The 16,277-nt window shown below is 34.5% G+C and overlaps 2 protein-coding genes across 6 annotated transcripts; both read right to left on the reverse strand.

The window, feature by feature from the left end:
• LOC100264914 (uncharacterized) lies at nt 1–5,918 on the reverse strand. Of its 5 annotated transcripts, none has more exons than XM_019225247.2 (8): nt 5,753–5,918; nt 5,571–5,655; nt 5,295–5,414; nt 4,702–4,873; nt 4,353–4,411; nt 2,507–4,264; nt 1,152–1,317; nt 1–791 (listed from the first exon to the last, which is right to left on the reverse strand). In XM_019225247.2, exons 4-8 carry the CDS (start codon nt 4,802–4,804, stop codon nt 118–120), a joined length of 2,760 nt encoding a protein of 919 aa, XP_019080792.1. In that variant the 5' UTR covers nt 4,805–4,873; nt 5,295–5,414; nt 5,571–5,655; nt 5,753–5,918; the 3' UTR covers nt 1–117. The 5 variants fall into 5 exon arrangements, with proteins under 5 accessions (XP_019080792.1, XP_059598523.1, XP_010659683.1 ...); XM_059742540.1 differs by having other exon boundaries at nt 5,750–5,888; XM_010661381.3 differs by lacking the exon at nt 5,295–5,414 and having other exon boundaries at nt 5,753–5,888.
• Nucleotides 5,919–8,512: 2,594 nt separating this feature from the next.
• Nucleotides 8,513–15,070, reverse strand: LOC100252922 (ATP-dependent DNA helicase Q-like 1). The gene is made up of 10 exons (XM_010661379.2): nt 14,924–15,070; nt 13,161–13,558; nt 12,585–12,845; nt 12,005–12,168; nt 11,586–11,682; nt 11,419–11,462; nt 10,159–10,273; nt 9,720–10,073; nt 9,056–9,280; nt 8,513–8,939 (listed from the first exon to the last, which is right to left on the reverse strand). The coding sequence occupies exons 1-10, from the start codon at nt 15,036–15,038 to the stop codon at nt 8,835–8,837; spliced, it is 1,878 nt and encodes a 625-aa protein (XP_010659681.1). The 5' UTR covers nt 15,039–15,070; the 3' UTR covers nt 8,513–8,834.
• Between the last annotated feature and the right edge of the window lie 1,207 nt (nt 15,071–16,277).

A 16,277-nucleotide genomic window follows, 5' to 3' on the forward strand; every position in this document is an offset into this window, starting at 1 on the left:
TTTAGAGAGAATATTTCCTTTTTCTACCAGAAAGAAACTAATACAAATCCATCATGTGAAGAGTTCACCTCGATTACATTGGAGTTGAAATAAAAGAAGACAAATTTTGGAAGGGGTTTAGAATGAAAATAAATCATCAACCAGTTCATCAACCAAAGAAGTTATTATGATGTTCTCAATCTCTACACCCTCTTCAAATGCTTCAAATTCAAAATCAAGCCATTTCCCATACTGGGTGCTCATGTCCTTGTCCACAAGCTCATCCACCATGAATTCTCCCATGCTTCTCCAACTCAAAATCTCATTGTATAATTCCTCTGCCAACCACCCCTTCCTCTCAATCAATGTCGCCCATTTAGCCCATGCTTTGCGGCTTCCACCGAAAAGCTGCCCACATCTCAGATCTAGGAATTCACCCATGTAGTCAAACAAAACCTTTCGCCCAAGCTTGGAGGACTCTTCTCCATTTCTCTCTGATCTGGGTTCTTGATTCTCCAACTGATCAAAGAGATTGGGGGTGATGAACTTGTGGGTATGACCCGACGCAAAATCCTCCAGTGTCAACTCTGCCTTACAGAGTATCTCTCTCATGTATTCTAGTTCCCAGTTCACTGATTCCTTGAAATCTGTCAAATGGGATGTTGAAGCCATATTCCTTGGGTTCATATGAAGGATGGATACGGAAGAGGCTGAATCAGATAACTCTGCTTCACCTTCAGCCAATTGGGATTTACTTCTGGAGGTCCAACTGTCCACTTCATCGGTTTCAGCCAATGAACACTGCTCACTACCTGAAAATATAGCATATAGTGTTTGAGAATAGTTCTTTGATCAGATGATGCATTTGTAAACAGATATGATGATAATAATCCCAATCATTCACAAAATTGTGAAATATTCCAAGCAATCCCAGAATGGTACCATGTTTTTCTAATAACATATTACCTCTCCTATAATGCATTTCTTCATCCTCAATCCAATCCATACTTGATTCTATTTTAAATGAAAGCCCAACATGAAAATGAGTCATTGGGTTCTAAACTATAATTTAGTTATCGAACATCACAGAATGATTTTCTATATGCAAGTTATCAGTATGGTCTCATATACGAAAGAAGAAAATAAACAAAGATAGGATGCAGTGATTTTACCATTCACGCTATAACTGTTTCTGCTATCTGGGGAGTTGCAAGTTATATTCGAAAAAGAGGATTCAAGGCTTAAGACCGGGCTAGGATGTTGACCAGAAAGTCCATTTCCCATTTCATTATTGTTGCTGTTACCACTAAGCTCTTCCATTCCTTCAGATACATGGACCTGTAAGTAAATTTGAGTGGAATGCTTATTATTTTGTAAACAAATCTCATCAGAAATTATGGAAGATTCAAACAGGAATTAGTATAACATGGCTTTTATGAATTAAAAAAGTGAGATGCATTTTCAAACATCGGAAAAGAATATTTTGGTCATACTCAGATATTTTTATCCAAATTACCACATATGTGAGCATGGATTGGTGCTCTGCATCTGCTGCTAAAAATCATTTATCACTGATAATTACACTTAGGGAAACAAAAAGTGTGGGTTGCCAAAGAGCTCCATATTCTACAACCCAACAACACCTTGTTACTACTGCTTGGACTCTGGCTACATGAATCCTTTTCTGAAGTGTAGACTGCATTTTTATTGGTGGCATTATACTGCTAATGCATCAAGTAACCTTTCCCTTGCAATGGCTGCCTAGCTAGCATTAGCCCCAAAACCCCCTGACACAAGGATGCAGCCCCTTAACTTGCATCGGGCTTTTTCCAGTTTGGAAAATTCTGTGACATGGGTTCCATGGTTATTTTCCTGTCCTATTCAACATGGAATACTCTTAGCAGTCCATGCGTGTATTTGGTCATCTACACTAAACACCACCCAGATAACAAACAGGGTGTGCTATTCTAAGGGAATACAGATTGCAACTCCTAAAAGCATCAACAATCAGCACTCTCTTTTCATACTATTCAACATTCATTCAATATGGCATTACAATGTAGATAAAATGCTGGATTTGATTATGTGCCCAATCAAAGATTAGAATCAAGGACTTCAAATTCCCTCAAATAACATTGCAAAAGTCCCATTCAGAACTAAATTGTAAAACCATTCACTGCCTCGAGGGAATTGCACAATAAATTGAACCAAGGAGGAATCAGCAGCGACCTAAGTACTCTATTACATGGAGAGCTTAAAGACCTCACCAGATTCTTATAAATTAATAGTGTGAACAGAGACAGAAAATGAAGAAAAGTAATGACACAGATTGCTTCATTCAGTACTTATATAGAAAACCATGACTATTTCCATATTTATTGTTGTCCAAAGAGACACGAACCACATTACCGTTTGGATTCAACTAAAATCAGAACTGGCTAGTAAGATGATAAATGATCTAATCTTTCTAAAAATATGATGGTGAACTCCTCAGCTTCAAATGAAAAGCATAAAATAAGGAAATTACCTGCCACTTCTGGTTTGCTTGGAGACCACCAACTGAAGAGAAATCAAAGTAATGTGGACCATCTGATTTATCCTCATGTAGGTCAGGTAATAACCTACTGGTGTGTTTTGTTGAAGTGGGCGCTACTACATTAACCCTCAAATCTGAATCTTGCAACCTGGATGTAGAACTAGCAGCAGTCCCCGGTGCGAACAGATCAGAGTGGGACGACCCAACTCTAAATGTTAGTTCCCTAAGCTTTTGCTCCAAAAGAACACCCAAGGAATCAGCACCAATTACATTCGGCCCCAGAGAAGATATAGATGAATTTTTTGAGCCATGTGCATCATTTTCATCATTAGAATCAATATTAAATTGGTATTTTGCTTCCATGACTTGATCAGAGGACATGGATCCAGGAATTGGTTTTTTCATGGGAGATGTGAATGTAAATGAAACAACATCCATCCCTTTTTTAATGTTATCGCCCCCCCAATCCGTGCCCCCTTCAACTGCCACATTACATTTTATAGACTTCACATCTTTGTTGGTCAATACACCATCAGCAATGCTTCCTTCAAAACAAATATTCCCATCAACAGACAGTTTCTTCCGAGAAGCATTCTTTGTTTTAGATAATGAAGATTCCTTTCTAATATCATTTGCCACTGAGCCCATTTTCTTGGATCCAGCTTCAGTGTTTATAACTACTTTATTTACAGTCTTACTTGGCCCAAAAGAACCATTCACGGATGGAGCTTTTTTGGACTTCTGATTGGAGACTGCAGTTTTGGAAGTCAAAACATCCCTAGTAGATCCACCATTTTGCTTCTGGTTATTCTGCTTAAGCGCATTGGAAGTCCTGTTTGTAGAGGTTCTCTTCAGCATATTCTTTTGCATACTTGGCTGGCTCTTGGAAGACTGGCCTGACTTAACTTCGGTATGTTCCTTAGGGTTCATAGAACTCCTGTTACTGGAAGAAGGTCCTTCTTTTCTCTGAATGTTGACCTTTGCTTGTTCTGCAAGTGAAACTGATTTTCCCTTTTTCTTCATGCTGTCAGAATTACGTTTTACCAAATCCTTAGAATTATTGAGCGATGGTGTGTCTTCTGATCCATTGAATCTCTTGCCATTAATCTGCCCGTTCATATGCTTAACATCAGTAGACTGCTTGGGTCTTTGGAGCCTTGATGATTTCTGTGCAGCTTCCATTTTCTCTTTCAAATCTCTAATTCTCAAGGGAACTGACGATGACCCAACGGATGGAACTTTACGCTTGGGGGTTGCATGAGGACCTGGCTCAATAATCTTTGCAGCTGCCTCCATTACGTAAGTTGCATTCTTCGTAGGGATGAACCCAGGGCTCTTGATAGGAGACAACAGCTTATGGTGGGTAAACGGGATTGATTTAGCCGATTTTGGAGGCAACATTTCGGTTTGAAACCTTTCAATTGGCCGCCTCTGAACCCTCCGTGGCCTTGATTCCACAGGGCTCACACGATCCCCCTCTAATTTATTGGGCATATTGTTGTAGCTCATAGAATGATGCTCACTAAGAAAGCCCTTGTAATGAACATCTTTAAGAGAGCAAGTGTCGAGCGATGAAGAAGAACAAGGCTCACAAACACCTGACGTTGGCAAGGAATCTAATCCCATGAGTCTAGCAACAACCCCGGGGGCCCTAGTTTCATAACCATCATCACCACTAACTGATGAAGCATAATTGTAATCACTACTTCCTTTAATGCTTGAACTTGCTCCATTCTCATCCACCTCTTCCTGGAAATATGGTAGAAGAAGAAAATTAGTTATAATTTAGTCATGAAATAAATAAATAAAAAAGGAGTCACAAGAGAGGAATTTCCACCTGAGAAGGCCGTAGAGCCCCTAGATTCTCAACCCTTTCTTTTCCTTGCCCCAATTCCTCTACAGTCAAAATGGCAGTACTTGTTAAATAAGTAAACAAAATACTGAGCTACAAAAAGAGACTAACCTAGACTTGATTGCTGGGAAAATGGATAAAAAGAGAAGAGAAGAAAGTTCCAATTTTTAAGATTCCAGTAGTTGTTTCTTAGAAACAAAAATTCAACTCAAGATTTAAAGGTTTGATTTCCTTTAGGTCTGACATTGTCCAACAACCAAATGGAGCCTGCCCATAAAAGATGAAAACCAAACAAACATATTCAGAATCAGAATCAACAAGAATAGAAAATTACCAAATAACTCAGAATTGTTCAAGAACAGCTTCTTGCGAGATTTTCGATTCCAATCAAACATGTGAAAAAAGCCTCCCCTTGAACCTCGTTTCTCAACCTCCATTTTCTCATTCACAAACCAGAATCACTTCAACATTCACAGCAAAATAGAAGGATAATGTGGAAACCCCATCTGCAATGTACACAAGATTTTGTCAATCTCTGGCTAATAAATTTATAATGAATTCCCAGCAGCTGAACCTCTCTAAACAAGCATAAAATAAGGAGCCCAACTTGATTCAGCAAAGGCTTAATCCAAACCACTTGGGTTCAAAACCGTTCCATTACACGAATCTTTCTTTCGGCATTCAACACTATCTGGAGCCATTTCCTCCATTAGATCAGTAACAGTAAGGTCGTTTTCCACTGCCTCTATCCACATCCATAAAATTTAGGATCTACAATGGAAATTAATCCAAACCTACATTGCTCTTTTTCTGATGGGTATATTGCCCATACAGCTTATTCAGCCTCAAGTTTCAAAAACCCTGTTTGGCTGCTGAGAAAATATAAAAACAAAACTAATCAAGTTTTAAATTGCAATATCCACCTACCTCACTACAACTAGTTAACATAGTTGAGTAGAGATGTCAATTTCCTTCTTGAAACCAGATCAGAGAAGACCCATAACAACCCAAAAATTCCAATCTCCCTTCTTTCCCCCATTTTCTCAGCTACCAAACAACGAGAACATGTAAAGTCAAACCACCCAAATCCCACCTTTCACCAAGCATTGCACACACAAAAACAACTTCACCCAAATGGATACCCTTCAAAATCAACCCAAAAACCAAAAACCAAAAAAAAAATAGTCATTCCAACAATCTCACCAGAAAATGCCCATCTGCAGACCCCCAAAATTCAAAACTCCAAGCTCGATTAGCTCCTTCTTCAGAAGTGGAAGATCTAGAATGCCTAAGAAAACAATGTATGATTAGGGTTTGAAGATTGGAGTAAGAAGAAGAAGAGATAGATAGAAAGAAGACAAAGACAAAATGCTGAAACAGACCACCTGTGAGGGGGGGAAAATGCAGAAAATTGCACTAAATCATATATAGATACACATGTATAAAAAGAGAGATAGTGGGTAAAAAAGAATAAGGAACTTTGAAGAGCTGAGTGTGTGTCAGCATAAGCAATTGAATAAAGTGAAAATATGTGTAGTTGAGACAAGATCAAATAGGATTGGAAGTGGGGTTGTGGTCCTACCTTATAAATCAAGCAACAATTATTTATCCAAATATATATATATTGATGTATATAATTTGGGTTTTATTTGCTAAAGTCTTTAAATCCAGTCTTCAAAAATTAGTTTTGAATAAAACTTAATTTATTTTCTAAAAACCAATTTATTTTCAAAACAAATTCTTAAAAAACCATTTCTCTTTTTCTTCTCATGTTTTCTTGGAAAATTACTCTTTTCTTCTCTTCATGTTTTCTTAAAAAATTACAAGTATTGATATTTTAATATCAGTAATTAAAATTTAATATATATATATATGGTTTATCATCAAAATACAAGAAAATCTAATTATAATTAAAACTAATTATAAATTTATGTATTTTAAAATTATTTAATTTACATATTAAAAATAAATTTAAAGAAATGGAGAAAAAATAATTTATTAACTTTATATATTTTATTTTTCAAATTTTTTTATTTTTCTCCTAATTTACATGAATTAAATTACCTTAATTTTAAGCAAAGTTATAAAACATAGTTAATAATGGATTATTTTAACAAAAAGGAAATATTTTCATTATTAATTTAGAAAGAAAGAAAAACATTTATCTTATTAAACATGACTTGATCTCTTCTTGGTACTGTGAATGAGTAAAAAAGTGGAGAAAAATAAAAAATTAAATTAAATTAAATTAAATATTTGTATATATATTTTTAAGTTTGGTTTATCTATTTATTTTATATATAAATATTAAATAATCTAATTTTAAAATATATAAACTTTTAATTAATTTTAACTATATTTTATTTTCATTCACATAAAATCATTTTTATTTATTTTTTTCTCTTTTAACCAAGTATAACATTAAAGATAATTGTCGGCATTATTTGACTTAAAAACGGCATTTAATACAAGTCATGTAAAATGAGTTCTTCAATAGTTATTGCCTACTGTCCCATCAAACTCACTCAATAATCTCTTCTTTTTTTCTTTTTTTCTTTTTTTGGGTTTGAAGAATTTGTTATATGAAAATAGGTTGTTTTTAGAATAACTTAGAAATGTTTTAAACTACTTTTTATTGAATATCTTTAGAAATAATTGAAAATATGGAGAATATTTTAAAATTTTGCGTTATCTATGAATGATTAATTAATTCCGACGGATAAGTCGAAGAATAATGTTTATTATATCTAAGGTGGTATTTGTTTTTTTGGCTTTTTGTTGAAAACCATTTAGTTTTAGAATTTAAGTTGTTTGATTTTTTACTTTTTCATGACTTATTATAAACTTTTTACTAAATATAAAAAACCAAAATATGTGGCTTTTTCTAAATAGAAAAAATAACACAATGGTTTTTTTTACTTTTTAATACTTAATAAAAATAAAATACTACAAAAACAAACAACCTAATATTTAATACTATTAAGTATTAAGGTTCTATTTAGAATTAAGTAAAAAAACAAACACCACCTAAGTTTCTTTATTCCTAAAACAATATTAAGAACTTGTTTTTTAAAATTATACCCAAAAATTTAATAAGAAGTTTTCAAACAGAAACTTATATTCCCTCCTTTGAAAAATAAAACCAAATAAACTCACATGAAATAAAAATTAAAAAAAAAATCATCCTTTTATTACTTTTTCCTTTTCTATTATTTTTTCCATTGAACAGATATTGTGTACTTGACCACTCCAAGAGGCCTAACTTCCAGGAAATTAAGCACCAGTGAAAGTGGGCTCACCCACCATGTTCATGGTTGGAAGATTGCCACAAGGGTCAAGAATGTGATAACACATCTTAATCATGCACTTTTGTTCTTTTGTTTCTTTACATATATTTACTTTATCCAATTTTGTTTTGAATCGAAATATCAATTCCAAAAAAGACAATGGCCCATGGGCCCTATGGACTTGAAAAAAAAAAAAGAAATAGTCATTTTCATTAAGCAAATAATTTTTTTTAAATTATTATTATTTTTTATTTCTATTTTTGAATTGTGGGCATCATTTCATATCATGCAAAATTCTATGGGGTCAGTAGGGAGTTCTGTGACATGAGCCACATGCATGTGCCCAAAGGACTAGTGCTAATCACAACCACCACTGCAATTTCCCAATCGCATGTGCCTCTCCAAGAAAATGTTGTTCAATAATAATCTTAGTGGGTTTTGGATCTCATAGATCCAGCTTCATCAAAATGACCCCAGACCTTGGGTGGTTGGTTGGCAGTGTGTTATTATTAGACATCCTTAAAAGTCAAAGGAGATAACATGCTATGTCATTGTCCCTACATTAAATATGTGGGCACTATGAAAAACAATAAATAAACCCATTTTTAAATAATAACACTAAGAAAAATTTCTAACCAAGATTTAATATATGATCTCAATCATTGACAATAAAAAAAGTCATCAAATTTTAGTTTCTTGCTACCATTTTTTGTACCTGAATCATACTTTTCATATCTAATAGTTTTAGATTTGAAAAATGTTGTTCAATATCAAAGACTAATTCTAATATTATATTTTAGGGTTTGATTTGTTCATGAAATATTGATTCTTAAAATAAAAAATAATAGGTCTTTTGAATGGAGGCAATAAAGTCAACAATTTATACTCACATATTCCACAAGAGGACTTATACATGGTGCATGGTACAAGAACTAAAGAGGTGACAGAGAATGTTGTCAGTCTGCTACAAAATTGAATGTGAAAATGACTATGGCTTGGGTAACTGAAGAGGGTAAAAATATAACTACCAACAAGAAGACTCAATCAGCTTACCTCAAGCCAGACTATTTTCTTGCATATTTTCCCAGCAGACAAACGCCATTTTTGGCCTTCTCACTGCCTCTGGTTTTGGTTGTACAGGTTGAGACCATCTTTAGGGCTCTCATGAAAAAGGATTGAGCTAAGTTTTGAGACAGTTATCACAAGGATTACAGCCGTTCTTGCAGGCTTTTCTGTCTAAGGATTCTCCAAAATGTTCAAGCAAGGTTTGTCTTCTACACTCGGTCTGAAAGAATTTCACAGAAAACACTAGTAAAGCGAAGATATGACCCGAAGTAGATATGATCTGGAAAGGACAGCAGGCTAATGTAAGAGTACTAATTGAAACGAAAATGGACTTACCTTGAGTTCACAGTACTGCTGCATCTTACGAGCTTGAGTCATCGCCTCCTTGAAGGTTTCACTTTTGCATCCATGCCCATTTCGTAACATGCATACAACCCGACTGAAATCCTTCTTCTGGTACAGAGCCATGCACACTGCAGGAAGGTCATCTCTTCCTGCCCTCCCAGATTCTTGATAATAGTTTTCGATTGATTTGGACATTGTATTATGGATAACAAAACGCTAAGGACATGAAACAAGGAAAAAAAAAAATTCAATTCCAAGCCCAAAAAAAGAATGAAAATCATAAATTAAGTTCTAACTGACAAAATAAAATAAAATCACATGCAGACCAGAGGAACCATTTCATTTCTATTTCAATAGACAGATGATTCCCACATCAAATCTTATAGGAAAAAGGTCACTCCTCTAGCAGCCATTATAATGACCAACATAAGCAATGTGAAGGTAAATATTATAAAGAAACAAGTTTCTAACAATATGACTTCTGTAGTAATTGCAAGTACATTAGGAATCAATCACCAACCAGAGGACACATCGTCTTCCTGAAGATAAGAGAATGTCCTTCCAGTAGGGTCAGGAAGAACATGCAAACAACCACAGCATTATCCAATAATTTCTATAGGAGAATAAAAGAAAACAGAGTTTTATCAGGACTCACAACATTTGGCTTGTTGATTCCCATCCCAAAGGCAATAGTCGCACATATGATGTGAACCTTCCCTGTATGCCACTTCTTTTGAACGTCAATTCTTTGGCGAGCTGATAATCCAGCATGGTAGTATACTGTCTTGATCTTGCATTTCCCATTCAAAAACTTTGAAACCTCTGCACATTCACTTTTTGAAAGGCAGTATACAATTCCACACAAATTTTTGAAACGATCCTTTAGTAGTTGTCCAAGCTGCTTCAGTGGCTCCTTGGTCTTACCAATCACTTCATACTTTAAGTTGGATCTATCAAAGCTTGTCTCAAGGACAAGAGCATGGGGGATTCTTAAAGAATTTAAGATGTCCTGCAGAAGATCTATTGAGATAAGGAAAACATGAATTGCCATAACACCATCCAGAAAGAAATATCAGTTGCTGTAATAATGTTACCTTGCGGACAGGTTGTGTTGCAGTGGCAGTTAATGCCATCACTGGAACATCAGGAAAATTCTGTTTGAGACATCCTAATTCCCTATAATCTGGACGGAAATCATGTCCCCATTGACTGTGAAGTATAACCAGAATAAGCAGGAATAAATAATAAACTGTGGAATTCTCTTGCTAGAATATGTTAAACAGTTAAGAATCTCAGATGGATCTTATGTAAGCCAATGCCTTGTTCACAACCATTTCTATGAAGTTTTTCAAACTCTTTTAACAGTTCCGAGTTTACTCAACATTTACATTAAGAGTCTGTCACAGGATTGTAAAATGTGTATTCGAACTAATCCTAACATAAATATTGGGAACACTTAATAAGATTCAGTCATCAGAGCACAACTACAGAATAATTCAGAATAACGATTGCAAAAGATGCTCCCTTCCCACTCACCCCATTCCTCTACCACCCCCCCAGCCTGCTATATTACTTTTCCCCACTCACTTCATTGTAGCGTTTCACCCCAATCAAACCCAACAATCTGTATTCACCACAGCTTCATGATTTTTCAACAATGCTTTTGTGATAAATTCCAGAATTTTGGCATTTTCCTATAACCCAAAGTTTAACTGCAACCAGAATCTATCACAATGCACCCACCCTGCAAACAAACTTTGGATGAACCAATGTCACCAGGTACATGGACCATTGTAGTATGCAGAATGAGAATCAGGGGGATACACTTGATTGGAACACGACAAGCCACTTTCAATAGCCTCATTAGTTTTCTTTTTGACAAATAAAAGAATGTTAACAAAATGTTACTATTAAAATGATTTTTCTATTCCATGAGGCTGCAGCCCAGCATTTTTATAGCCTATTAGGCTTTTGAGTAATGCATTTTTTACAATTTTCCTACAAAAATAAGTAAAATAAGGAGGAACAGGGAGAAATTTTAGCATTGCAGAAAAAATTGTTGATGCACTCTGCATGTTGATGGAATCTGGATTGCAGTTCCCTGGGGGATTAGCATTTTCTAATTATCCTGCCCAGAGCTACAGGTGAGGTCAAACTTCCAGAATTCAGTTCATATTTTTTCAATAGAAGTATGCAGTCAGCAAGAATTCTGAAAGATCAGCTTGCTTTTTTAGAATGGACTTCTGTCTACTCTGTCTCCTACAATTGGTTGCTAGACAGAGGAAGCCCATAGCCATTAATACTTGGTTAAGTAATCCATCACAAGATCTATAAAAAAAAAAATATTCACATACCTCACACAGTGTGCCTCATCAACAACAAAGCCGGCTAATTGTCCCTGCAATTAATGTGGTCAGCCTTCTCTTACTCAGAACTATGTCCAATTCTAGCTGTAATTTCAAAAGGCTAATACAAGTAAAAATGGAGCCGATATATTAAGATGGAAACCCTAAAAGCTCACCTTCCAATGCAAGGATTTTAGGATCTCAAAGAATGTAGAGTTTCCAGCAATTCTCTCAGGAGTTACATACAAGAGCTTGCAAGATGGTTTATCTTTCCTGAAGATTAGAAACAAAAACTAAATGTGAGATTGAATTGTTCAAGCAATGCACAGTGAGCAGTAATACCAAAATTTTAAAAGTCGATAGGTTATTGCTTTGTTGCATTGATAACATTTTGTTTTTGAAACACACTTCAAAAGAAAGCAGAAGGTAACAATTCTGAAAGCAAATACCAGGAAATAGCAATCTCACATGTAACCCCCCATAAACAACTTGTAGAGATATTATCAAGCAAAATTTCCTGTAGAGAATTGTTTTTCCACAAAAAACAAAAAGGCAATCCCCATAGACCAAAGCATAAAGAAAATAATGTTCTTACCTTAGCTCTTTGAGGACAGCTGCTGCTTGGGATGCAGTTTGTTGTGAACTCAAAAAGGTTGCTGGTATTCCAAAATTGAGGTTCAGTGTGATTATCTGATCCTGAATGAGTGAAAGTAAGGGACATACAACGACTGTAACACCTGGTTGCAGAGTAGCTGGAAGCTACACAAACCATACAGTGATATAAATCAGAATAATGAAATAAGTCAGCTCTCCAATAGTCAACTAATTAAGAAACATCAATAGTTCAAACGCCAGTTGTTTTAGGTTAAAGACTCACAAGTTTTTTAAATAAAATGTAAAATAGTTTTAATATTGACTTTGTATGCTGATGTTAGTTTGAAACAAAAATAAAGCAATGCATAAAACAGTTACTGAGATTGGTGGCACATAAATCCTGATTAACTAGCCTAAGTCTTTTAATGTCCAATCAAAACCTTCACTGTAAAGAGACCCAATGGATGCCAGGCACACTGTCAATTCAGATGCAAACATAACTACTTTCAATTCAAGCCATGATGCTGCGTGTCCAAGTACCACTTGAAAGACGCTACAAATAGAAGGACAAGAGATATAACCTGGTAACATAAACTTTTACCACCTCCAGTGGGCATAAGAACAAAGCAATCTCTCTTTGTCACAGATGCTTTACAAGCCTGATGCTGAAGTGGTCGAAATGTCCGGTTGCCAAATATCACGACATTTGCCAGTTCAAAATCATCCAAATCCAGTAAGGCCTCATAACTGAGAGTCCCATTTTCATCTTCTGACATTTGAGAGCGTGCCCTTTTATTGGAAATCGATGAAACTGAACCTTGAATGACACTGATCTTGGAGTCCTTCAAAAGAAGGAAAAATGAATAAAAACATCAATACTTTTAACTATAATAGTCTTGAACAATGTTAGGAACCAAGTACAGATTGTAAGCTTATGTCTTCTCTAGCTATATGTATCAGGTCACACAGACATCGATATGTGAGTCTTTATCACATATGCACGTGTTTTTTAAGAGTGTTTTGCTTAACAGCAAAAAAATTGGTTATTTCTCCGTTGGAAACCTGGTACTAGACCCAAAAGAAACTGCAGAAGATGCACGATATTCACCATGTAGCGCATGTTGAGATTAGATAGTTTGATGCAAAAACACCCTTACCACAGATCTTGAAGCATGTTTGATTGAACTCTGGGTGAATGCACTACTGCTTCCATCTGGCCAAGAGGGGGAGGTTGGTGCAGCACCCTTCTTGTCTAGAATTCTAAAACTTGAATCTTCACTGTCACTAGAAGAATCTAACTGTACAAAATTTTGATGCTTTTGAGGTTCATATGAATATTCTGTAGCATTGATATAGCCTTCTCTATAAATACCATAATCTGATCCATAACCATGAAGGACATCGTTATCAAACATGTCATTCAAAGTTCCACAAGCTTCTGTTTCAATAGCTTGTAAATCATCCCAATCTTCGCTATCTTCCACGGATTCAACAAGCGCTGCAAGAAAATCATCACCACAATGCTCCACGGTGATAAAATCTTGACCATCATCACCTTCCCACGAAGAGAAAGAAAATAAATAATGGCATAATATTGACAATACTAATTATCAGGAACTGAAAAAGCAATTTAATGGAAGCCATATATTCCACCCTTCTCAATTATCTCAAAGAAAAAACTTGTTTTAAATTTGTCTTCTTTTTCTTGATTTGTACACCTTGAAAGACACAGTTTACATAGAAGTAATGCAGGATAATTTAAAAAACCTAAATTCCAGTACTCCAACATAAAATATTAATGGCGGAGAAATCTTTAAGTTGTTTAGTATAAAAAAAAATTTCCTCATAGAAGCAGGAAATCCTCAAAATCGTTGGAAAGATAAAATTTCTGAAGCTTGTTTCCCACTTTTTCCTGGAGGAATCAACCTATTTAGGGCTCGCTGTATTCCATCATCACAACCTGCAACTTAATGTTCTACCTAGAGAGAGCAACTACTGTTAGTCTAGCTTGTGCTTCCAAGGACCTGACTACATACATGGAAACAGTATTCTCACTCTTTTATTCACATGAGAATCAAACTCTCCACCAATTGGGCAATTCAAATCCTTGTAAAGATCGAAAACACCCACTCCTATCTTTGTTCCCATGCATTATTCTCTGACAGAGGAGCCACAAATGGTGGTCATGATCCCTGCCTCAAAACCAGTGATCCCCCATTTGGGTGCTGAGAAATTGTGGCACAAGAAAACTACAAACCTCGAATCTTATGATACACAGTTCAACACCAAATTTTCTCTTCTCTTCCAACAATTTCTCCACAACCCAAAGGAACATGGAGTTAAAAAAACATCAATTCAAAAATTCGTAACCAACAAACCGACCTTTTCTTATATATATTAATCAATGGCATTCATATATATCAGAAATATATACTCATGCCGCTTTAAATTAAAACGTTAATAATTGATAAACACTCCTAGTGGTTCATTTTGCGTTTGGCAGGTAAGAAAATGTAGGAAAAGGAAAGAAACTTCGAATCTTAAACTTTCGTTATCCAACAGAAGCCCCGCCAAACCTACATTTTCATCCTCCGTTTGGTTGCCCAAAAAACGCGAGAAAATAAACAAACTAAAATTTTCGACTATCACATTTTCATTACTTGGAAACCCAGACCAAAAACCTCCACAGAACTAATTTCGGGTAAGTACCCTTGCTCACGCTCCCCTTAATTTCCGAGAAAACGCAGGAAGCCACCGAAAATTTGATCATTAAATTTTCATTACATGAGATCCAACGAAACAAAACCTCCACCCAAACACGCAAACAGGCCAATTTTTTACTTTTTGTTTCATTCTTTTCCCACACTTTCACGGCAACCAAACAGAGGATTAGAGAAAAAAATTCTAGGACAATGAGTACCGTAGAGATGGACCAAACGATCCAAACATTTCATTGCAGATTCTTCATCGAATCCGAAATCGAGGGCTAGGCTCAGCAGTCGAGCTTTTTCCATCTCTAGATCGTGACCGTCCATTCTGATTACTGATGAAGGACTCTCCCGCGCTTCAACACAATTGTAGAACTCAACGTTGGCTTATATATACATATCACAGACCTTTAAAAAATGCTACTACTAAACGACGTCGTTTTAAGTTTTGGGCAATTTGCACCGGATGTTCAACCAATGGATTGCTTAGACTCGAAGGTCAACTAGAGTCAATGTATGTGTATATGCAATAATTAATTAATTAAAAATAATGAAATATTTTTCAAATTTGTGAATTTAATTATTCCCATATTTTTATTTAAAAAATAACTTATTTTGAACATAAATTTCATTTATCATTTTAAATATTTATATGTAAGTTTTGAAAGAAATTATTATTTTTATATTAGAAATATACAAATATTTTTATCAAAATGAGATCAAAAAATGATGGAGGATTAAATATAAAATTTTGGATTTTCAATTACCTTTTTAATCAAATGACACCTATAAACAACAAATAAAATTTTACATCAATTGAAAAATAATAGTTATCATTCTAAATCATCTTATTATGCATAAAAATGATTGAAAAATAGAAGATTAAAGTCAACTTTGATATAATTTTATATTTTATTTTTTGTAATAGTTTTCACTTACGGAAATAACATTACATTCAAATAATGAAATTATATTCACTTTAAATATATATTGACTTTAGTTTTATTTTAATAATAATTCTTATTACGGTTTCAAACTAAACCAATATATAAAATTTATTTTCTTTGTAGCTTCTAGCTATTTAAAAAATAAAAAAAATTATTTATATATGGTTGAAGAATGAAAAAATAATCGGTCCAAGCTCAATCCATTAAAAAATAGCTATAACATAACAAAATAATTTGCTTACGAGATTTGTATTATACATAACGTAATTTAAATGAATAAATAGTCATAGAAATATGCGAAATCTACCTTACATCAATGACACAACAAAGGTTCAAAAATTACCTTCGGACCAACTTGTATTGATAACATGTTATTAAAAGAGAATATACATAGGAAAATTGAGGAAAATGGGAAAAAAATTAGAGGGCAATTTTCTTCCTTAGGGTGTAGTATAGAAAAATTAAGAAAATTAGAAAAAGAATTTAGAGTGAAATTTTCAATGTGTCATTTGTATAATGGATGGAAAGTTTTTTTATAGGCTTTATAAATGAATTCCTTTTAATACTCGTACTTAAAACTAGTAAATGAAATTCCATTAAATAAATTTCATTTCATTTC

This window comes from Vitis vinifera, chromosome 14, assembly GCF_030704535.1.
Source record: "Vitis vinifera cultivar Pinot Noir 40024 chromosome 14, ASM3070453v1".
Taxonomy (NCBI): domain Eukaryota; kingdom Viridiplantae; phylum Streptophyta; class Magnoliopsida; order Vitales; family Vitaceae; genus Vitis; species Vitis vinifera.